This window comes from Pteropus medius, unplaced genomic scaffold (genome assembly GCF_902729225.1).
Source record: "Pteropus medius unplaced genomic scaffold, Ma_sr-lr_union100, whole genome shotgun sequence".
In the NCBI taxonomy this organism is placed as follows: Eukaryota; Metazoa; Chordata; class Mammalia; order Chiroptera; family Pteropodidae; genus Pteropus; species Pteropus medius.
The window spans coordinates 11,150,578-11,176,368 of NW_024342473.1; the positions used below are offsets into that span (position 1 = coordinate 11,150,578).

A 25,791-nucleotide genomic window follows, 5' to 3' on the forward strand; every position below is an offset into this window, starting at 1 on the left:
AGCTATAATTCCCATCATCATTCATTTAGAGAAAGCAAAAATGAGTATATGGGCTTTTAAGAAGGTACAGCAATGAGCTTATACAGCAAAAGTGTATAAACAAGTATATTACCTATTTAATTGCCTTAGCTGAACTTAAAAGCTCTGATCTTTAATTGCCTGATTGAACTGATCTAAAAAGCTACAATTTTTTTAATCAAGGAGAAAATTAAATAGCTTTTTGGTAAATAAAAAGGCATCTTTAATCTTATTTTCATGGAATCCAAGTTATTAAATATGGATAAAACCTCTAAAATATTAAGTTAACAACTACTCAATCTAGAGTAAATTTCTCATTACAAAAGTCTTTAGGGACACCTGGCTTCTTCCACTCTTCAATAAAAACTTGTGCTTTTAAATCCAGAAGGTAAAAGTGTCCAAGAATAACTAAGGAAACTGAAAAGCTAAATGTATAAATGCATTCAATGAGGCATATTACCACCATATATTTCTATAGTTGAGTACCCATAATTACTGGGGAATAACTGTTCATCTGCACTGTAATTCATTGGTCTTTCTATCCATACAAATGCAACTGCACATTCACTCATTAGTATTTATTTAAAACTAATATCCCTTGAAAGAGTTTGTATGGCCCACTACCACTGCCCCCACTCAGCCCCTCGCATATAACCTCTTCCCAGGACTAGTGATATTTTATAGTGGGTTACTCTCTGTGGGAAGCACAGACTGATAGAAGGACAAGCTCAGGATTCCTTTTTCAAATTTCTATGTCCTCAATCAGTCAAACCATTAAGGCCCTCATAAGTCACTGATTAAAGAACCTTTCTTAGCCCAAGCTGCACCCAGAGCTAGGAAGGACTCACTTGCCTCTGAGAGGCTCTGGCCAACAACATTTGCCTACAGTGACCACAGAATGGTTGTACTGGGAATCTGACCAACACCTTAAATTTTACTTTTAGATCTAGACATAAATTCATCTGAAACATGTCTATTAAGACACCATTTCAAATGAAAAATTCAATTATTTCTCCAAAACAGAGTAAAACTAAAACCAAATAATTTAGATACAGGAACTACTAGAGGTATATCTATTTATCTGCATGATTTTTGATTTTAAAAGATAAATAAAGATAACTGCAGAATAACTAAATAGTATTTCCCTGTCCACTATAGTTCTTAATGCTACCAAGATCCCTCACAAAAGTTATGGCTAGTAAGAATTCATTATAAGTCAGAATTATGCTCTATGCCCAGAGTATAGGATGATCGTAAGTATCACTTTAATAATAACATTTGCATTTCCCTGGCAAGGTCCCTTTAATGAGGCTTTGCTATCGAGAATTGATGACTTCCTTGAGTTCCTTTGTCAAATGAAGACCAGATGTCCATAAAAATCAATAAAATGACAAGAATTGACCACTGTGTTAATACCTATCAAAATGGCTATAAACAGTCTATGGGTTGGTGAGTGTGTGGAGGCGGGAGTACAGGGAATAGAAGCAATACAAATCATATTATGTTAAATACCATGTCTCTTATTCTTGGTAATGAAAAATGTTCCATTTCTGTCTCACTCACCAGAGGTGTTTACATGCTTATTTATACCCAGTAAGAGAAATACTAACTCTCCCTACATTTACATTTTGCACAAACTACAATCTAGAAATAGAGTGGGCTAGTTTTAAAGAAAATTTTAGTTTATGATCCATTTAATCAGCATAAATACCTTCAAGAACTGAACTGATATTTTACTTGTCAAAATCTACATACCTTCCTCAAAAGAGGAAGGAGGTTATAAGAAAAAATTGGAATCACTAGGACATTAAAACCATAACAAAAACAACCCTTAGTGACAGATGTGCTACCACAACTGAAGACATCAGTTGTTTCTCTCATAGTTTATACCTTTTTTTAAAAAAAAAAAAAAACTTTCCTTTAATCACATCTAATGTGTATGCTGTTGCATTCCCCAAATATGCATAAAGCTAGGCTGAGCAGATGTGGAAAATTAAACAGTACTGTTAGTAACATTAGGCCCTGAAGTTGCTTTGTTATAGTCTGTTTCTCACTTAATAATTTGTTTCAAATGAATTCAGACATTTTGAGAACTTTAAAAAATGCAAAGGGAGGTTCTTTTTGCAACATTCAATAGTTAATCTGATTATTCTTCTCATGTGTTCTGTTAATAGATTAGGAGACTAATTTCTGATGCTTTCACCAATTCCTTATTTAAAGTTTCACCTTCAAGGTATGTGAAGCAATCTCTTAAGAAACAGTATATGATGATATCTGAAATATTTTAATATAAAGAAGAGGTACAATTATACAGAAATGAAGGTTTTGCATTAACTAAAGAAAAATCAGATCCCGTCATTTTCAAATACTTATGAAATACCTTTTTACATGCTTAGTAAATATTTTTCACAAAAATATAATGCCAAGTTTATAATCTAAATTAGAGCAGTTGTGAGGGGAAGGAAAAGGCAGAAAAGGGTAAAAGGAATCAAATATATGGTGATGGAAGGAGATTTGACTTTGGGTGGTGAATATACAATGCAATATAAAGATAATGTTACAGAATTGTACCCGTGAAAACCTATATAATTTTATTAACCAATGTCACCCCGACACATTTAATAGAAAAAAATCTGAGCATTTGAGGGAGAAAATAAGAAAAAAAATTCATAAAGCAGCCACTGTTTGAACTACCAAATAAATCAGCTGGCTTAATTATCACATCACTTATTCACTTTAAAAATCAAGCGATCTGGACAGCTCCCCACCCTACCCCAAATTAAGTCAGAGCTGGTAAGCTTAGTACGTACCTCTATGTAAAATCTTTAAACTCCACAAATAGGTAAGGCCTTTAACAACCTAAATTTAAGAAAGAGAAAACAGTACAATGATGGTTTTTTATATGGAACTTTCCACACTTAAACATATAATCATATCAACCATAATCCTTCCTTTAAAACTCTCAACCAATAAACATCTCCATTTCTGGGCCAGGCTCTGTGGGGACGCCAAGTGTATAAGCTTCAGGTTCCCTCCTTTAATGGACTAAAAATGTTCTAAAGATAAGGTATGAGAGATGAAAGAAATAAGTGTATGTGCATAAAATGATCTTTGTGGTGGTGTGAGCAGGGAGGAAGATAGGAAAAAGGGACAAAGACCTTTAATTTTTGTTTTTCTATACTCTTGTATGTGAAAATTTTTAAAAAGTCATGACATTTATGACCAAGCAGAAACATGTTTAGAAAGTTAGCTAATGAAGGCAATGGGTGGAAAAGAGAACTTTTCCTGCCAGTAGTCAGGAAGGCTTTAACCAAAGTGCTGGGCCAGATTCGACTACGTGAAAAAAAGAGAAGAAAGCATTCAGGCCAAGGTAAGAATATATCAGCAAAGTGTTGGGGCAGTGTACTCTTCAAAAACATCAAGGTCATGACAGACAAACACTGAGACACTGTTCCAGATTAAGGGAGACTAAAAAGACATGACAACTAAATGCAATGCATAACCTAGACTGAACCAGAAATTTTTTTTTTCTTTTGGTCTATAAGAGTATTATTGGACAATTGGCAAAATCTGAATAAGAACTGTTAATTAAATAGTAATCTATCAATTCTAATTTCCTGATTTTGATCAGTACACAGTGATAACGTAAGGGACTGTCCTTGTTCTTAGGAAATATGCACTTGAAGTAAAGGTAAAAGGTCATGATGTCCACAATTTATTCTCAAATGTTTCAGGAAAAAAGTATGTAGTGTTTTCGATCTGTAGTTGCGAATCCATGTACGCGAAGGGCCAAATTATACACAGATTTTCAACTATGCAGGTGGTTAGTGCCCCAAATCCCCGCATTGTTCTGGGGTCAACTATATATATAAATTTTAACCAAATGTAGTTAGCTGTTAACAGCTGTAGAATCTGGGTGAAGCATCTGTGTGAATTCTTTGCATTATCCTTCTCATAACTTTTCTGTTAGTGTAAAATAATTTCAAAATGGAGTAAGAAAGAACAAAGTATATAAAGATGATGATCCTCTCAGGCTTGTCTGGCTAGTACAAGCATAAGTGTGTAGTCCTGTAAATAATACTGAAATGGCAAGTCATGGAAGTAAAGTGAGAAAATACAAACATCTGAACTAGATTTGGATTCTAGCATTCAACAGCTGAGTCAAGAATTGTCAAATAAGATACTGAAAAAAGGATATTTCTAAGACCCTAAGTACATGGGCTATAAGTGCTACCTTTTATGCTGAAAATTTAATCATTAAAAGCTTTAAAAATCTTTATATAGAAATCGTTGTAAAAGGAGATGCACATATTTTTACACCCATTGACTCTGTAAGCACATGAGTGTGGACTGAACCAATTTCAAGGTTGATTATTCTTAATTAGATATCGGATAATATGAATGAACCCCCTATCACTCAAATTTACTACAAGAATTTAAAAATACCTACATTATAGAAAATTTTAGGTGGCACAGGACTATAAGAAAGAGAAAAACTACCATTATGAGAAGTAACCAAGTGAGTTACATATCTTGAAAATGATGAAAAGAGGATTGGGGGCTAAACAGGCAAGGATTTTAGTTGATCAAGAAAGACGATGAGCAATATTAACAGAAATGCAAAGAAAGAAACCCAATTTCCAAATACTAAAGATACAGAAGATAAAATCTAAATTAATGCTGAGCAGAGGTTAACACATTTTAATTATTCTCATAAAATGGAATGTACTCCTGATAGATTTGCTAACATAGTATAATCAATTACATAATATATTTGTCTATTTTAAGAAAACAGAATGCATTTTTATAGCAAATGATTTCTTCCAGGGTTTGGAATAAGTGGCATTACAATAAAACACGTTTTCTGGATAGCAAAATAGTAATGAAAAGAAAGAAAATATTAAAATAGTAATAATGATAACTTTAACGCAAAAAGAGGAAATGGGACAAAAATATCTCCTTAAATGCTTATAAAAAATAATATCAATAATGAAAACAATTTTCTCTTTGAATAGTAGGAAAAAGTCATCTTATTTAGCATGGAAGTAATCATCTTCTGAGTTCTGGAAATGTCAAATTTCTCAACGTATAAGCTTAGTTGCATATTCTAAAACCTTCACATTAAAAAATAACATGCCACTAAAAATTGGCCCTTTAGAAAGTGAATAATCAGAAAACACACAGGGGAAGGCAATTCATCATATTCAGATTGTCAGGCAGAAAAAAATAAAACGAACACTAATTTTATGATACTAAAATTATAAAATTTATTTAAGAGATTCAAAAAATTATTACTCTTCCAACTTTGCCAAAATAGACTACATTTTCCTTTATAAGCATACAAGAATCAATGTAGATAGAGCTAGAAATCTGTCAGCTGAAAATCTACAGAGTTTTATTGGTATTCAGAAGGCTAGGTTTCACTATGACTTGACAAAGCCTTGACACTAAGAGTACTTATATCTGCTGTCAATCATTCACTCCTTGACATGTCAAGTACACATCCTTTCAGGGACAACTTCGATCAACATTAGCACTCAAAATACAGTACACAGTGTCACTGCTTCAGAAATGAGAAGAAAAATGTGTTAGATGGCCGGGAAAGGCAGAAAGGCATTCCTCTTTATAGGAGACCAGATTCAAATGGAAAGTGGATAAATATCATTGAGCAAGTTGGAAGGCCAAAATAAGCCAGTTTATATGAATTTCTTTTACTGGGACAGATATTCTCTTCCCATACATCTTACAAGAGAGAATTTAACAACATACCATAAAGTATGACAGGGATCCATCCTGTAATGAACCTTGGATCTTTGGACCTGCACTGTATACTAGATTTTTAGAACCCAGAAGGAAAATTTAATTTGGGGAGGGAGAGATGCCTACATGTGGTTCTAAGACATGAAAAGAATCTGAAGTGATCATATGTGTTAATCCATTATTCTGACTCATACTTTTCTTTTTTTTCTTTTTAACTTGTTCTTCATTTTCTCTCCTTTTCTTCTCATTCTCTCAGGAAAGCAAAGTTAAAGATCATGGGGGCTGGAGTCAAACAACCCTACGTTCAAATTATTACTGACTAGTTATAACTATTGGCAAGCTATTTAACTTTTCTAAACCTCATCTTGCCCATGTATAAAATATGTACGATAATTTATACTTTACAGAGTTGCTGTAAAGACTAAATAGCAATATCTGTACATAAAACATTTACCAATGATTGGCACAAGGAAGTATTCACTATACACCTATTTCCCTCCTCTCTCCTGATCCTGTTGTTTCTGATTTAGCTGTAGTTCTCTTATGCTTTCTTGGTCTCACTGAAAGAACTCAAGGGAATGATGTTGATGTTGTCTTCAGAACACTAGAGGACACACACTCAAGGATACTGGGGATCCAGCTAGGCTGTGAGAACATGTACTATAAAAACCATGACATACAACCCATTAATTTGCTAGTCTTATTTTGACTGGTAGAATCCTTCCACTGGTGTTTGTCAGCTGCAACAAAGATTATCCAAGTTTGTAGCTTACTCAAATTACATTAAAAAAATATACTTTGGAAGCATTACACAAGCTTAGGACCTAGCAGAGTTTATGAAAAGTGGCAGATGAAGGGCAAAATTATCAAAAGCCTTTTTTCTACTCTAGCCACAGGCAGTTTTCATTACTATGACCTGATGAGCCATAAAAGCTGGAGAAATTGGACACATTCCAGGAAAAAAAAAACCCAAATTTTTAAAAATGTAAGAGCAAATGTAAACAATGCTTTGGGCTAGCACTTATTTTAAATGCCTTTCACTAAAATAATTNACTCCATTCACTTTACAGGCTTCCCACTCTAGCAGAATTGAAAAGACCAGTGGCCTTGTGTGAATGCCCTACACAAGGGAGAGGTAAGATTTATGAAGTCCAGGAAGAACATGCTTCTCTACTGAAGAAGGCGGATTCTTATTTTAGCCAAGTTCAATAGATAACATTGAGTATATAAAATCATATGCTTTTTTCTTTTTCAATTGGTATTCTTGCCTTTTTTTGCCCTTTATAATACGTGTTATTAAACTTTAGAGCCAAGAACTGCCAAAAGCCACAAAGCATTCATTCCCCCGAGATTAAAAAAGGAAATGAAACATTTTTATTTTCATCTAAAATAGTGATTTAAGTACTCAAATTTCATACTAATCTACCTAAACATGTAGATTAGAAGCTACTTAACAGCAATAGCATCAGAAAAGAAAGTTCTCATCACCCTGGGCTGTTCACACTAATAATTAGAAAGAAAAAAAGGAAAGCTGTGAATTACAATGAACTAAAACTAAATAAGTGTCCATGTCGGATTAAAGGATTTGAGTTGTCAGTTTGATGTATAATGAATGTGAAAATCAGCCATTTAATTAAATGGTACATGGTATACTCCCTTTGTTCTATACTAAACTGCTTAAGTTATCAGAATGTCTTTAGTTTAGCAATTGTTTAGTATTATACCACTCCATGACTTCTCCTAGACACTTTTTTAACCTACATTATTCCAAATTTGAAATCTGGGGCTTAAATAGTAGTTTGGCTTATTTGAAATATTTCATCAGTTTATCAGTGAATATAGGAAATAGGAAAACTGCTTTTAATCACAAAGGGAATAAATCCTAGATGTAGTGGGTGAAAAAAATTAAAACTCAAGAATGTAAAAAATCTGCAAAAATCTTGAAGAATACTTAGTAGTGTTTTCTTATAGGCAATTTTATTTCAATAATTTAGACCTTAACAATATTTTCTAATATGTTTATAATTACAAAATGCCCCCAAACCCGTTTTCTTTTTGAAGAAACTAGAAATTTTACTGGTAAACAAGAGTACTAAGTTCCCTGCAAAATATGAAACTAGAACAAGTCAGAGTACCCATAGCCTGAAAGATGTCATGTGACTATGTAGTCATTGTGGGTTGGTCTCTGAAAAGAAGAGAGCACAAAAATGATAAGAAAGTTAAGAAAGCCCTGGCAGTCAATAGGGATTGAAGAAAAGAAAAAATCATCCTGAGGATATAAGAAGAATATGGCTTGACTAGAGGTAAAAATCACTCAGATTTCATAAGGTTGAAGCCATATACTCACTGCTACTGCAATCCTTCCAAGGACATGCTCTGGAATTTTTCTATATACATCCAAAGATCCCCCTGTAGAGACAAACATGTTGTGTTACTACAAATAAAACTACTAGCCATGAACACACAATACAATATATATATGCCTTACTGTTGAATTGTACACCTGAAACTTACTGGCTTTCATTAACCAATGTCACCATTATAAAAATAAATTTTAAAAATATATAAATAAAACTACTAGAACAGTGTACTGTGCTCCCCTCTGCCCTGTGTATTCACTGTGAGAAATTTTTTTTTTCTCATATCATTCATTAAACATCTAGGGTAAAATTTTAGTTCAATTTTATTTATGACATAATGATACTTCCAGATAAACCATAACTAGTTACTTACATTTTGTTCCCAAGTGTGTGTGCAATCACATATACGTAAAAATGAAGAAAACTAGTCAAGGGCGGGTTAAGAATTTGTATGTAAACTTAATACATACACAAAACTGAAGAGCAAAAGGACAATCACATTTAGGTATCTGCTCTGTGTAGCAGTTTTCTCAAATGTAAGTTAGGAGGACCCCATCTTATAATTTTTGTTTTCTTAAAATTATTTTAAATAAAATATAGCTAACATATAATATATAATAGTTTCGGTGTGCACCACAGTTATTCAACATTTATATACCTAAAGAAGTGATCACCATGTTAAGCCTAGTAACCATCTGACACTATACGTTTCAAAAACATTATTGACTATATTTTCTAAGCTGTCAGTACATCCTCAAGACTTATTTACTTTATAACTGGAAATTTGAACTTCTTGTTGAGATTCAATAAAAAAAATATGAAACACATCATGAATTTGCATGTCATCCTTGCACAGAGGCCATGCTAATCTCTGCATCGTTCCAATTTTAGTATATGTGCTGCCAAAGTGAGCACTTAGAATTTCTATGTTAACCAAACAAAGCTGGTGAATATAAGGTCCAAAATACACACAAAAACTAATAAAGTAAAACAGCAGTGTTAACATCTATTTGAACAAATGTTACTCTTCCATTTAGGTATCAACAAAGCAATCAATCTATTCCAAAGATACTTAGTTCAAAATGTTTTGTTTTTAATTCTTTTTGATAACACTTCAAAAACCATTTTATGGGGTAAAAAAGAAAAATCAACCTCCTATGCCATAACATTTTTCACTAAAATGCTATTCACTAACTCCCTTCACCTTTACCAGTTCAGCTTTTAGCAGTTTCCAAAAGCCAAAAACACTAGACTGTGAACACAATCAAAGCATGGCCATGTTGTTGGTTTGTTTTTAATTTTCATCAACCTAGAAGTTAGCACAGCTAGCAGATAGTAGATATTCAATAAATATGTCATATGAATAAATAAATGAATTAAAATCACCAAAAATATCACCAGAGAGGTATAGTTCTCTGAAAGCCGTTTCAAAAGAAGGGACTGTAAACCATTTACAGCGCCAATAACATCATTGAATAACTGTACACCTTTCCTAGGTAACTATTTCAAGGAACTAGTATTTACTTGGAAGTATAAATTTGGGTATGCTTATTAAAATTTTAATCTTACACAAGTGGTATAAGAATTTCTGAAATGTCAAATGTAACTGAAAAATAAAAAATTATAAAATAATGGAAAGGAGAAGATGATAAGAAACACACAACCAAAAAAAAAATGTCAGAAAGATATGCAAAGAACTACTACTTTATTCATATTAATGATATGATTATGTGAGAACTGTTTGAACAATATGTAATAAACTTTCTTTGAATCAAGTTGAGGTTTACAGTCTTTCAGTTCTACAATGGAATTATCTAGGATATTTGAGAAATAATTTGTTTCTACTAGAGACTAAAATTCATATTTAACCACTTGACTACCAGATGATTTATAAGTATACTTCATAAGGGATTAACATGGTGCATGTTATTCTTCTGAAATTCAATGAAGTCTATTTTGCAAAAAGAAAATTTTTATGTCAAGTTTTCTTAAAATTGAATATCAGAGAAAAACATTAAATAATTCTTCCTGTAAAAAACTGGAGCATAGCATAGGAAATGTAGTCAGTAGTATTACAATGGCTACGTGTAGAGCCAGATGGTTGATAATCAGCGGGATCATTTCGTGTAAAATATATAAATGTCTAATCAATGTACTGTATACCTAAAACTAATAATAATTTTTTTTTTTATAAAGCAACTCATTTTATATTTATACTGTTTAAAGCAGGAAAATGATCACTTCTTTAACTAATTTTGCCTTGCAATTTTCAGATTCTGACAAGAAGTCGGAAAAACCATGGTGTGACTAAAACTTATGTTTTGGCTCTGGGTGGTACCGGGAAGATAATGAAAAAAAGAGACACTTCTGATTTTTATTTACTAAAACAGCATTTTTATTATAGATGCAATAAAAGTGAATGTATGGTAGAAAAACATTTTATGTTCTCATTGATCTTGCACATGAATTGGCAGTTAGAAGGATGATCAGTCTCAAGATCAAGCTTCATATGGAATACTGACAAATGCAGGTTATTGCACCAGTCCTTTATGATGTGAACAGCTTGAGTGATTCAAAACCAGGAGGTGCAAATTCAGTCACATATACAAATAAAAAGTCCTAAGAGGAGATTTAGTTTTACATAGGATATATATCGGGGCTTAATTAGTGGAATGGATAATAGTCAACGAACTAAATCAAAAAGACAAAGATTTTATTACTACAATTATCAGTAAAAGAAGCCAAAAAAGAATCCCATTTTGAGGTAGTTCACTAGTTTTTATAAATATCCATTTAATCTTGGTTATATCTCACTCTCCTTAGCCATCTATATGAGTAAATCTTTACATGGCTTTGTGTCATCAGATTCATCCTGTCCTTGACATAATCATTAAAGATAATTGTCAGAGGCACACACGCATACACACACACAAAGATGTGACCACTCAGAATCGAGAGTTCCTATTAAGCCTGATGAGTTCCCTTTGTGCAGTTAAATAATTCTTATTAGGTTAAAAATGGCAAATTGTTTTCAGTTTAATTTTTATTCAGTTTTATTATCTTTTCTATTCTATAAGCTCATCCCCAAAAGGCAATTTTTAGACCATCAGATCATCAGACATTAGTGCTGGAGAGACATTAAAGATTAATGCAATGACTTTATTTGACAGATGGGGGAAACTGAGTCTCAGAGAAATGAGTGTTCTCTCTATGACCATGAGTCAGTTGAAGGCAGAGCTCAGAAAAGATCTGAACCTTTGAACTCCCAGAACTGCAAAGGTCTTAAAAGGTTTCCCTGTAACATCACATAATTGAAAATCATATGTGAACTTTTTACAGTTTAAAAAGTCTCACGCAACTTGATATTATTACTATGACACATACTCAGCGAGATAGTTTAATCTTAGCTAAAATGTTGGTATTCTAGGCATTTAGAAACCTCTTCTTTATCTGTCCATAGTTAGTATGAACTATTTGCTAATGATTCCAAGGTCGGTGGTTTGCTCTCTGTGACCTCACTTCCCTATGTTGCCTGGCCTCAGATCATTCCTAGCCAGTCATTTTACTGCATACCACTATCCACCAGAAAGAAAAGTGCTAATAGATTAGCAAAAACCCATCTCAGCTGCCAAACAATTATATATTTCTATTGATGAATCAGAGTTATCATCTTCATGTCACTAGAACAAAAGGACTCATGGGGTAAGGCGTGTTCTAATCCTAATTACAGGGTATAAAATAGAAAGCAGTGTCTTGCATGTAGAATAAAAACAGATGTGTAGTAAATAAACAAGAAGCAACATTACTGTCATATCCATTTCAACATTTTCCTTAAAATGACCATGATTATTATTAACAAAACTGAAATCTGGAGTCATAAGCAAAAATTTCAGGAGCTCTCTCAGCCTCTGCTAGGTGAAAAAGTAAAAAGTCCTTTCTTTCTTTGCAACATGGGCTTTTGGGAAAACAGTTTATTCCCATGATAGTAATCCAAATACATCTGCATATATTCTGAGATGCATCCGGGTGTTTCTTAGTGGACTTAGTTTTGACTTAATAAGAAGGCACGTCACATCACTTCCCTGGAAGATCCCGCTTGCCATGCTGTCTTTACTCAACCTGACTCGGAGCTTGCCTAGTACAAAAAGCCTTTTTCTTAGGGGCATTCGTTGAAACTAATTAGAAGCAGTTGATTAACTTTGTAACTGACTAAGGTGGTAGATAACAGTTTAGGTAAATGATAAGCTAACCGTAAGCATTGAAAGGAAACACTGGGGAATGAGATGTCCATAGAGGCTTCAAAAAGCTCCGACATATTCTTGGTGATCTAGGACATATACATGCATAAGGCTGTGTGCATGCTCAGGAAGGCCTGAGGAGGCTTTAAGCAGTTACCTCGGGCTCAATGAGGATCAGCACAAGCAGGAAGCAAAGACTAAGGCAGAGTTATCAACTGCCTGGGTAAGTGTTGAAGGTGCCCCAACACACACACAGAGCTCCCGAGCAAAGACTGGGGATTTATCTGGTCCAAGCACTTAAGAAAACCCTGTCTAATCTTTGGCTAATCAGTAAGCTAACTAAAAAGAGGCTTCAGCGGCCATACACTAAAAGAGAAAATACTACAGACTTGTTCAGAAAAGTCACTAAACAAACATATAACAACAATAACAAACATCATCGCCAACAAACCCTAGGGAGAAGGAAGAGTCTGATTTCCAGAGTTAACATATTATATTATTAAAAATGTACAGTGTTCAACGACAACAAAAAAATGAGACATGTGAAGGAAAAAAGGTATGATTCATATAGGAATAAAAGTAATCAACAGAAAGTGTCCTTAAAAAAGCTCAGATGTTGGACTTAATGGAAAAAAAAAAAAACTTAATCCAAATAACTAATAAAAACCATGTGTAAGGAACTAAAGTAAAATATCAGAATGTCTACCCAATAGAGGATATCAATAAAGAGACAGAAATTACACACACACACACACAGATATATACACATCTATACATATATAAATTCTAAAGTTGAAAGGATAATAATTGAAATGAAAAATTCACCAGAGCATACTTGCATATGCAGAAGAAAGAATCAGGGAATGTAAAGACCAAATGAGATTATCTAGTCTGAGGAACAGAAAGTAGAGAACGAAGAAAATGAACACATTCTTAGAGACCTGTAAGACACTATTAAGCATATCAACAAAAGTATAATGGGAGACCTGAAAGAGAAGGAAAAAGGCAGAAAGAATATTTAAAGAAATAATGGGCAACAATTCCCAAAATTGCTGAAAACCATTAATCTACACATCCAAGAGGCTCAATAAACTTCAGGTAGAATAAATTTAAAAAGACCCACACCTAGACAGATTATGAAACTATCCACAAAGACAAAAAGAGAATCTTGAAAGCAAAAGAAGCAATGCATCAAGTACAAGGAGTTATCAAAAAGATTTACTGCATAGAGGGTAGAGGCTTTATACATCTCCTCTTGTGACTACACCAAAATTGTGATGAAACCACGGAGCAAAAAGCAGCAGAGTCACCTGGGGTCTGGATGAACAGAAGCCCTACAACTAGGGAAAGAATTAAGAAATCATCTTGGAATGATAGGAGGAGGCAGACACACTAGGCTGCCTGGTCCCACATGGGCTGAGCAAAACAGAGGCTATGGCAGCTGCAACCAGCAGGTACAGATGTTCCTCTTGAAGAGACCCACCACTGCAACCAGATTTTTGTGGGGACGGACTTGCTCACCCTGAGCTCCAGTGCTAGGGTGGCTACTGGGGGTAGCACCAGGGACATACGGGGGGACACTGAGTTACAGGGCTTTGAGGTGAGGACCAGAGGGGCTTTTTTTCCCCAGGCAGAAGTGCTGGTGGTATCCATTGATCTTTGGTTGAGCCCTCCCCTCCCCCAACCCAGCATGTGGACACAGGCACCACCATAGGTGAGATGTCATCAAACTGGATAACAGAGGTTGCTCTTCCCAGAAGATTTCCTGAAACTCCGCCCCTCCCAACTTATAGCCCTACCCAAGCCACATCCAGTGGTGTGCTCAGTGTGCCCTGTGCCACTTGCTGAGCAGCTCCAAGCCCCACACTGGCGACGGCCAGCCTTGGTTTCTGGCATGGCCTCCTGAAGCAACTTTAAGCACAGCACAGCTGGCAGCCATCTGTGGATTGCTTGCTGACTCTTACCAAGTGGCCCTGGAGGGGCACAGGCTGAGGCTAAACTTGGCCTGCAGCTGGACCCCTCTCAGGACCGTGCCACTGGGCCCCACAAAACCATGCTACTAAGACCAGGAAACTTAGCAGCTTTACATAGAAGTACATAGAAACAGACATAGAAAGGCAGCCAAAGTGGGGAGAAAAGGAAGCATATCCCACATGAAAAAACTGAATAGAGCTCCAGAAAAATACCTAAACAAAGTTGAGTCAAACATTTTAACAGATGCAGAATTCAAAACACTGGTTGTAAGGATGCTCAATGAACTTAGGGGAAGAGTACATGAACTCAGTGAGAACTTTAACAAAGAGATAGAAAACATAACAATGGAGATGGAAATTATAATAGAGAACCAGTCAGAAATGAAGAATACAATACCTGAGGCTGAAGAGCACAGAGAGGGAATCAACAGGGTGAATGAACAGGAGGATCGAATCACTGATATAGAAGATGGGGTAGCAGAGGACACCCAATCAGAATAGCAACAAGGAAAAAGAATCCCCCAAAATGAAGGTAATTTAAGGAGACTATGGGACAATATCAAGCGTAATACCATTCACATCACAGGGTTACCAGAAGGAGAAGAGAGAGAGCAAGAAGTTGAAAACCTATTCGAAGAAATAATAATGGAAAACTTCTCTAACCTGGTGAAGGAAATAAACATACAAACACAGGAAGCTCAGAGAGTCTCAAAAAAGATGAACCCAAAGAGGTATATACCAAGATAAAACATAATTAAAATGCCAAAGGTTAAATACAAAGAGAGAATCTTAAAAGTAGCAAGAGAAAAGCAGTTTGTTACCTACAAGGGAGCTCCCATAACACTGGCAGCTGATTTCTCAAAAGAAACTGAAGAGCTTGGCACAAAATAATCAAAGTAATGAAAACCCAGGATCTACCACCAAGATTACTTTATCCAGCAAAACTATCATTCAGAGTTGAAGGACAAGAAAAAGCTAAAAGAATTCATCACCACCAAGCTTGTATTACAGGAAATGTTGGAGGGACTTCTTAAAGAAGAAGAAAAAAAATGTATCGAAAATATGAATAAAGAATGGCAATAACTACATATCTATCAACAAATTCTTCAAATGAAAAAGAATTAAGTGCTCCAATCAAAAGACAGGGTGAATGAATGGATAAGAAAACAAGACCTTTACACATGCTGCCTACGAGAGACTCACTTCAGATTAATATACATACACAGACTAAAAGTAAAGGGATGGAAAAAAGATACTGCATGATGGACCTAGAATGCATTGTGCTGAATGGAGTAAGTCAGATAGAGAACAACAAATACCATATTTCATGTACATCTGGAATCTAAACAAAAAACAAACAACAAAAAACTAGAAACAAACTCATAAGTACAGAGAACATTTTGAGGGTCACCAGATGACAGAGAGATTGGAGGGGTCACTGAAAAAGGGGAAAGGGATTAAGGACAAGTGGGTAGTTACAAAACAATCATGGAGATAAAAAGTATAGCATAAGGAATACAGTCAGTAATATTGTAATAAATATGTGTGGGGCAGAGCGGTACTAGATTTATTGAGTTGATCGCTTTGTGAGTTATATAGATCTCTAATCACTATGCTGTACACCTGAAACTAATATAATATTGTATCTAACTATAATTGAAAAATAAAAATTTTATTACAAAATATTAACTGCTAATTAGTCATCAGAAACTATGGTGATCAGAGGCAATTGGATGGCATATTCAAATAGCTGAGAGAAAAAGACTGTCAACCCAAAATTCTATATCCAGCAAAACTATCCTATAAAAAAAAATGAAGAGAAATTAAGACATTCTCAAATAAATAAAAACTGAGGGATCATCACTAGCTGAGGGACCATACAAGAAATAAAAGGGAGTCTTTCAGACTGAAGAAACTTCAGACTGAAGTTACTAGCCAGTAATTCAAATCCACATGAAGAAATAAAGAGCACTGGTAAAGGTTACTTACTATATTGGTAAATATAAAAGACAGAATAAACATATTTTTTTCTTTGTAAATCTTTTGTTCTATCTGATTTAAAAGACAACTACATAAAGCAATAATTATAACTGTATTGATCAGCACTCAACATATAAGGATGTAACTTATATGACAACAACAACACAGAGGAGGGGGAAGGAATGAAGCTACGTAGGAAAAATGTTTTTGTACACTATTGAAAGGAAGTTGGTATTAACCTGAACTATGTTGTTACAAGTTAAGATGTTAACAGCAATCTCTAGAACATAGCTCAAAAAACATAGTAAAAGAAAACACCAAAAGATTTAAATGGTACATTAGAAAATATCTATTTAACATAAAAGAGGGCAGTAACGGGGAACTAGAGGAACATAAAAGACCTAAGACTTACAGAAAACACTCTAATTTGAATTAAATGCTCTAATTAAAAGAGAGATTGTAAAATGGATAAAAAATGATACAACTATACACATAAAATGATACAACTCTTGTAGACACAAGAGATGCACTTTACACATGCAACTACACACATAAAATGATACAACTCTTGTAGACACAGAGATGCACTTTAGATTCAAAGACCCAAATAGGTAAGCACACAGTAATCAATGGGGAGCTGGAATGACTACAGTAATAGCAGACAAAACAGACTTTTAGATAAATATTTTGACAAAGAAACACATTTTTAATAATAAAAGCCAATCTATCAAGAAGATATAACAATTATAAACATTTAAGCACCTAACAACAGAATGTCAAAATACATAAAGCATACTCGATCAAAAAATATTAGTTGGAGACTTCAATGCCCCATTTCAATAATGAACAGCTATAACAAAAATTAACACAGAAAGAAAATAGTTAAATGACACTATAAACCAGTTAGACCTAACAAATATCTAAAAAACATTCTACCCAACAATAGCAGAATACATTCTTCTTAGGTGCACACGAAACATTCTCCAGGAAAGACAATATATTAAGGCATAAAACAAATCTCAATACATTTAAGGACTGAAAGCATACAAAGTATGTTCTCTGACCTCAAAGGAATATCAGAAATCAACAACAGAAGGACATTCAATGTGGCAAGTGATATATTCCTAAATAAAAGTAGGTCAAAAAAGAAATCACAAGAGATTTCCTTTGTGGGGAATTAGGAAGCATTTTGATAAATGAAAAAAAAAACACACACAACATATCAAAACATTTAGGATGCAGCTAAAGCAGTGCTTAGAGAGAAATGTATAGCTGCAAACGCTTACATTAAAGAAGAAAGATCTCAAATCGATATCCTGTTTCCACCTTACAAAAAAAAAGAAGAGTAAACTAAACCCAATGGTAGTAGAAGAAATTACTATATACTACAACAGAGGTAAATGATATAAGAATAGAAAAACTATAGAGAAAATCAAAGAAACAAAAAGTTGATTTTTTTGAAAAAGCAAAGAAACTGACCAACCTTTAGGTACACTGATCTAGAAAAAAGAGAGAAGACTCGAATTACTAAAATCTGGAATGAAAAAAGGAAGCATTAATACTGACTTCACAGAAATAAAAATGATTATGAAGGAATACTATGAACTACTGGACACCAACAAGTAATCTAGATGAAATATACAAATTTCTAGAAAGCCCTGAACCACTAAAATTGACTCAAGAAGAAACAGAAATTCTGAAAAATACTACTTATAATTATAAAGAGACTGACTGGTAATCCTCCCTCCGACCCCTCCCCCTACAAAAAGGAAGAAATTTTCAGCCTTAAAAGGGAAGGAAATTCTGACACATGCCACAACATGAATGAACCTTGAGCACATTATACAAAGTGAAATAAGCCAGTCCCCAAAATCTGTATGATCCCACTTAAATGAGGTACTGAGAGTAGTCTAATTCATAAAGACAGAAAGTAGAATGGTAGTTGACAGAGGCTGGGCATAGGAGGCAATGGGGAGTTCTTGTTTAATGGGTATAGAGTTTTAGTTTTGCAAGATGAAAAGAGTTTTAGAGATAAATGGTGGTGGCAGGTGCACAGCAAAGAGAATGAACTTAATACTGCTGAACTTCCACTTACAAATGGCTAATATGGTAAATTATATGTTACATGTATTATACTACAATTTAAAAAATACCGTTATGGAAGACAGTCTTTCAAACTCTAACTGGCCACATAAGAATGAGCCTTTGGCCCTGGAGCACTTGCTTACCAAGAGATAAAGAGCCCATATAGCCTGTGCTGGGCTTATCTCCTTGTCTGAGAATATCTTTCCCTGTTTCAGGTCAATATGTACTGCTTTATCCTGCTTAAGTGTATATGTCAATGACCCTCAGGCATGCCTCCACCTTTCAGCATTTCTGACTCCACACGAGTAGGGTAGGAAAGGAATGGGGGCGGCAAGTCTTTTTGCTGAAACACAAAAAGGGTAGGGGAAGGCCCATTGCCTTGCATAGGCTATTAGGAAGGACTAGCTGCTGGCCATGGGGAATTGACTCCCACTACTGAAGCACATCTTTCTCTATCTCCTTCTTTTATGTGAGGAAAGCACTGTTCAATCCAGTGCTTGACTGTGCTGTGTTTTCCTTGGCGACTCTGATACCAAGATGCAGCGAGCAAAAGTGGGCTTGGACTTTTCCTGTTAACAGGCAACAGATGCCACCTGACTACAAAAACTACCCACAAAGAAAACCCCAGGACCAGATGGCTTCACTGGTAAATTGTACCAAATGTTTGAAGAATAATTAACATCATTCCTTCACAAACTCTTTCAAAAAATAGAAGAAGAAACACTTTCCAACTCATACTTTGAAGACGGTATTATCTTGATACCAAAACCAGACAATGACATTATAAAAAAAGAAAATTACAGACCAATATCCGTTAACAATATGAATGTAAAAATCCCCAACAATGTACTAACAAATCTAATCTAGCAACACATAAAAAAGATTATACATCATGACCAAGTAAAACTATCCCAAGAAGGCAAGATTGATTCCACATGCAAAAAGCAATTAATAGAATACACCATAATTATGGAATAGAGGACAAAAAAATATATGTTCATTTCAATAGACACAGAAAAAGCATTTGAAAATTCTAATACCCTTTCATAATAAAAATACTCAACAAAATTGGAAGACAAGCAGACTTCCACAACCTGGTAAAGAACATCTACCAAAAACCCACATTATACTTAATGGTGAAAGACTAAAAGTCTTCCCTCTAAGATCAGGAGCAAAGGAAGGATGGCTGCTCTCACTACTTGTATGCAACACTGTACTGAAGGTTCTGGCCAGGATAATTAGAAAAAGAAATAAAAGGCATCCAGATTGGAAAGAAGTAAAACTACCTCTATTTACATGTTCTTCTACATAGAAAACCGTAGGAATCCTCAAAAAACTACTGGCTCTATGAATCCACTTTTTCTAGTTAGTCTTTTTGAATGGTAATTGTCACACTACCCATTCTGGTTGTAAGACTTAATTCTTAGCATCTACTATAACTAATTTAGAACACATTATATCCTTTATCACATTATCAAGGTATCAGTGTTGGTTCACTAAAAAGTCTTGCAGTACATGAACTAATTGCTTCAGTTCTATACTGAGAACTCCCAGAATGAACTAAGTATATTTTAAAATGTTGAATTTGAATGGGTTAAACACTGTAAAACTGAATACGTAAAATTTAAAGACTGCTTTGATTTAAAATGGGTAAACAATAACAATGACGACATAATTTCATTGATAAAGTATCAAGAAATCTGAATTTTGCCATAATATTCAGATCAAGAAAGAGTTACTAAAATGGAAATGAATGAAAAATAAAGACGAGAAAGGGCTAGAATCCAAAGAAAACTAAATACATCTTAACTAAACAACTGTGTTGAAAACAATTTCTTATCTGGCAATTAAGAACCATTTTCTTTCTAAAAGACACAGGACATTGGGTTAATAGATTTCTTGAAAAGAAAATCTGTTTTGGCTATTGAAACATTAAAAGAACAGAACATCTGTTTTGCAAGTAAAGACAGATTGTACGGAATCAAATATCAAACCACTAATCAGGCTAGCATTTAATTTGTTCTATTTAAATTTTTCAATAAAAGTAAACGAAATTACATTCTTGAAATAACAGGTCAGCTACAAATATTTAACACCAAGAACTCCCAACACTAAGATGTTTCAGAGTATAAAGAAAGTAATTATTAGTATATTTTAATTATTTTTTATTCTACTTGACATCTATATCAAAACCATGTTATAAAGCACTCTCCCACAAAAAGCATTTTTCAAGTATTTTAAAAGGGAAAACTCACCATCCATGAATTCTGTACATATTGAAATCCTGTTTTCTACAAAAAATGCACCATAAAACCCTATGATATATGATGAATCACACTGAAACAAAAATAAGACAAAAGTAGTTAAAAACCTGCAAGCCAAGACCATAGTCATGCTTTATACGGAAAAATGACCAAAAAAAAAATTACCTTATAAAGAATCTCTAATTCAGACATAATTTGCTTCTGAAGTTCCAGTGTAATATCTAGTAGTATGACCTAAATATGAAAAAAAAAATCAACATTCACACATTTATTCACCTTTAAAATAAATACAGCTTTACTCACTATGAAATATAAAAACCAAAAATATGGTGTTTCTTCTATTCACTCCCCCTTTCTCCTCCCCACCATTATAACCCCCAGTAATACAAACTGTATCCACATCTGTCTATCCCTTTGTATTGGGGGAGGTGGTATAGAAGTGATTGATGGGACCAGGAAAAAAGCCAGGTCTCAAAGGTCACTATTAATGGCTTTAAAAGTCAGTTAAGTTATAACGCCCTTAATTTATACACCCTATTTTGGCCACATTGGTTATTTTCAGGAGAGGAAGATAGGAATGACCCTGAAACCATTAAAAAGAATTGCCTTGTAATTCAGATACTAGGCAATAAGAGGAAGAGGGTGATGAGTAAAACTGATATTTAAAGTGGGGTTTTTAGTTATAAGAGAGATAAGGCGTTTTTAAAATATATCATCTTTTTAAATTCTTCTAGCTGCATAATGTTTCTTTGCTAATAATGTCATAAAGTGTTGGAGCTTGATGAAACCTCAGAAATTATTTCACCTAATCTCCTTCTTTTAGAGGAGGAAACCAAGGTTCTGAGGAACCACTCAGCCTAGTAATATTAGGGTCCCTCCCTGACTCTAAGGACCATGTACTTCCCAGTATATACTGATGCTTTATGGTTTTCTTAATAATATCAACCACTGATTCAGATTTGTAATGCAGAAATGTAAAATATTTATAAACTTACCTAGAATAAATTCTACTTTATTTCAAACACTATTTTTTAAAAAAGGAATATCAACTATTCAAATTTATTTAGCACTTCAGTAAAGCCAACCGAAGAGAAATTATTTTTTACTTAAAAAAGATAGTGATGAGAATAAAATAGTTGGAAGACATTTTTTTTTTTTTTAAGATTTGTGGCAGAGTTTCTGACTTTAGATATTTCTAGACAAAAATTTAACATTCAGGATTACCATGAGACTGTAGTTATATACCATCCAACAATGAACCACATTTTGTATTAAAACTGCAGAATATAATTATACTGGAGGAAAAACTCTATAAATTATGAATCGCAAACTGCTGATAGAGCAAGGAAAGAAAAAGATAATTCTAAAACACATTTTATAGTAATGACATCCATTTGGGGGGAGGGAAAGTGAGGGGAAAAAAGGGACAGCCGGTTTATCAAGAATTTGCTTTAGGGTTATTTATAAAAGCTCTCATTAAATTAGACTTTAAATATAATACAAAACTGCCAAGAAACATTCAAACATTTCTCCCAATCGATAATCATTTTGCCAACAATATTCACTTCTATTTTTGTTCCTGTATAAAACTTAGCAACAAAATAAGTTCATCTAGTGTTGTTTCAATTCTATTCCCTAAAATATTAGAGCTATCCACACTACCATGTCAAGTACAGGGAATCTTTCATCCTAAAAGATCTATTAAAAGGAATGAAGTCATTATTTACCTTAAAGCAATGGTTCTCAACCTTGGCCTCATTATAAATTATAATTACCTTTATATAAAGGTATTTATATAAATATATCAGAGCACTTTTAAACAAAGCCTTACCTTAAAATAATGGAATCAGAATCTCTGAGATTGAGCCCACCTCTTAAAAAACTTGTCAGGTGATTTACCCACAGTAAGGTTTAGAACCGCTTATTTAAGGTTTCAAGAATACATTTACTCAGTGCTTAGTATGACTAAGCTATATTGTATCTCCAGAGCCCCAATCTAGAAATGACATGATCTCACATGGTTAGCCAACACATTGGAAATTAATCCCAAACTACCGGCTATAAACATATCATTCCCTTGATCAAGAACCTTAAGTGGGTTCCTATGGCCTAACATCTAGTGTGACAATCGAGGAATTCTTCTACAATTTAGCTCTAATCTGCTATTCTAGCTCCCCTCACTACTCCCCACCCAAAGCCAATCCTCATGTGAAACCAGATGATCTTTACTGATCTACACAAATGTCCTGTGCTTTCCCCTACTTCCAGTCTTTGCTCCTGCTGCTACCTCCCATTGAGTTGTGCTTCCCTTCTCCACTCCACCATCATTGACCATAAAACCTTTTCTATTTTTTAGACCCAGCTTGAATGCTGCCACCACCTCCAGGAAGCCAGCCCCAAAGCCCTTCATCAGAATTTATCCCTAGCTCTGGCCCTTTATCTTTCTCCCTTTCACATTGCCTTTAGCATCCATGCCTCACCTCTGAAAAACAGGAGGCTAAAGAGTAAAGAGTGGTTGTGAGCACCTCAAGGACAAGCGTAAGTCTTGTGCACCTTTCTCCAGCCCCCTCCCCCAATCCACACACACACCCAGCACCCAGCATAGGGGCTTACTCACAGTAGTGCCCATTAAGTGATGTGGGATTTAATTAAAGTGTTCCTTACAACCACAATCCTTTAAATAAGAAGCTGATTCTAGACAGGGTGGAAATGGATTGCTTGATTTTTACAACTGAATTAAAAACTAAAGATACAAACACCAAAATAAATAAAAGTGTTATACTAGCCTAAAATGTTGCAATATTACTGTATGTATGGAGCCAATCCACTGCACTCTAATAGGCCTTGATCATTTTGGTATTTGCTATAGTCCAGAACAGTAGAGATTCCATAATGGTAGAAAAATGGATAAAGTAATTTCTGGGAACTTGAGAGAGAAAGTAAAATCCACCTTAAAATAACTCTACTGAAATGCTCTTCTGTTTTCTGGGAGACCTGGCACTCTAGGTGGAAGGTTAATTCTCTTTCCCTTGGGCATTCCTATGAGTGAGCTTTAAAACTGCTAAAAATAAACAAGTCCAATTTCTTATTTGAAGGTAATGAAAAAAAGTGTGGCAAATACTAATTTTCTTTTCGAAGTACAGGAAAGTATGGACTTCCTGGGTCTTCATTATTATTGTTGCTGTTATTACTATTATTACTAGGAAGAGCTAAAATTTTCAAACTGAAGAGAATCTGAACATGAAGCATTTCATGGAGAAAGGGTTAAGTGAGAAACTGAAATACCTGAGTGCATTTCCGCTGCTCTCTGCTACACCTCCAGGACAAATAAGGATGAGTTGTCAAGTTAAATATAAGCAGTCAAGTGACTGAATTATAATTTACTTTGTGCTCAATTTAAATTAGTGTGAGGCTATTAAAATATACAGTATAAATACGGCAATTCATCACAACCTGTCATGGATGACTTCATTTATTTGCTGGAGTGGCACACGCTCCACTAAAGGGAAGGAGAGCAAAATCACAGGTCAAATTAAGCCGCTATTCTGTTTTAATTCGTGTATTTAATCTGTGGCAACATAATTGTCTTTTACAGTATGTACAACTCAGAACGGAAATTTGGGAGGATTACAGTCCGTATACAAATGATTAATCAAATGGTCCATTTAAATGCTAGTTTAAAAGCAGCAGAAACCCCAAACAGTCAAAGAATGATAATCAGCACATGCTATATACAATGCTAAGAAATTTCCTGTTAGGTGGATTTTTCCCAATTAAAAATGAAATAATACTGGGAAATTTATTAAGCTGAAAGGTTGATAGATTTGAAGGGTTTAATAGAATACATTAATGGTTATAAAAAGGTTCTCTTTGCAAGATGGCTATTTTTATTTGTTTTTTGCTCTACTTGTTAGCAATTGTCTTGCTTACCTATACCATTTCCTGACAAAAAAGCTAGTTAGGAACACATTTCACGAGTTTACAGTCATCGTCAAATAGTTATCATTAAAATGTGATTAAAAGCATTTTTAAAGTGCTTTGAGGCAGAAATTTTTCTAAATTCATTAGTGTAAGATAAAAATTCAAAGTACTTCTATTCTTCTCAAAATTCATCTTGCTTTTAAAAATATCTGAAGTGATATTTTCCCACTTTTGAAGTCTGAAAAAAGAAACATTACAATGTTTTTTTGTCTAAAATAAAAACGTTTCGAAGTATAAAAATTAAAAATACTTTGAGTGGGAAGAGAAAAGTAACAGATTTTCAAGGACGCTCATCTAATTGCTCCCACAGACGTTCAAAGTGTGGGTCCAACTGACCACTTGACTTGGGAAATTAAATTTTCCTCATCATTCTATGAAGGCATCAGAGGCCTATAGGTGATTCTGTTTAGACAAGGACTGTGATTTGCTGCTCTTTGCAATCCCTTTGTGACACCAGGCAGCCCCGTTTCACAGCTGAGGTCACTGAGAGGTTCAAGTGACATGCTTGAAGTCACACAAAGTCAGGAGAGGGTCAGGAAAAGATCAAATGTGCTTCTAACTCTTAACCTTTCATTTCACCCTTTACTATATAAAAAAGCTAAGAAATACTCTGGCTGAGAGCAATGGTCCATACAAAGAACACTATGGGATATTTTGTATGTGAGCTGAACCTGCTTTCAAGACATTACCTCAAAAGATGAATGAGTAAACTGAAAAAAGAAAGAACACAATTTATTTATTCAGTCAGTCATTCAAAAAATTATGTGTTGAACATCTAGTCATTACACTGACATGCACTAGGCCTTCCACACAAGGTTCTGCATGAATCAATGAGTAAAACAAGAAGATAAGTAAAATCTGTTCCCCACTTAAAGAGAGATTTCAAAATAATAGGGGAAACATATACATACACTAATAGTAAACTACAAGGAAGTATGTGATAACACTCAAAAGAGACACAGAATTCTAGAGAGGTTCAAAGAAGAAAATGAGTGAGTGACAGATATACCACATGTGACAGTAAGTTCAGCTTTGGAGCTGACTCTTGAAGGGTGTTAGAGATTTTGATAGGTGGAGATACAGGTGAAGGCATTCTAATTAGAGAGAAACATGTGAATCAAAGTTTTGAAGC

At 34.4% G+C, this 25,791-nt stretch overlaps 1 protein-coding gene and 1 non-coding gene across 12 annotated transcripts in view; both read right to left on the reverse strand.

The window, feature by feature from the left end:
• MAP2K5 (mitogen-activated protein kinase kinase 5) overlaps positions 1-25,791 on the reverse strand; it is a 235,931-nt gene that overhangs the window by 128,445 nt on the left and 81,695 nt on the right. For all 11 annotated transcript variants that reach the window (XM_039865210.1, XM_039865221.1, XM_039865213.1 and 8 more), the window contains exons 10-13: positions 20,844-20,912; positions 20,670-20,751; positions 8,126-8,187; positions 2,829-2,877 (exon numbers count right to left, since the gene is read on the reverse strand). In XM_039865210.1, coding sequence (XP_039721144.1) covers positions 2,829-2,877; positions 8,126-8,187; positions 20,670-20,751; positions 20,844-20,912 — 262 coding nt within the window. The remainder of the gene's footprint in view (positions 1-2,828; positions 2,878-8,125; positions 8,188-20,669; positions 20,752-20,843; positions 20,913-25,791) is intronic.
• LOC120604754 (U6 spliceosomal RNA) lies at positions 8,950-9,053 on the reverse strand. The gene has a single exon (XR_005653405.1). It is a non-coding gene; the product is annotated as a U6 spliceosomal RNA (small nuclear RNA).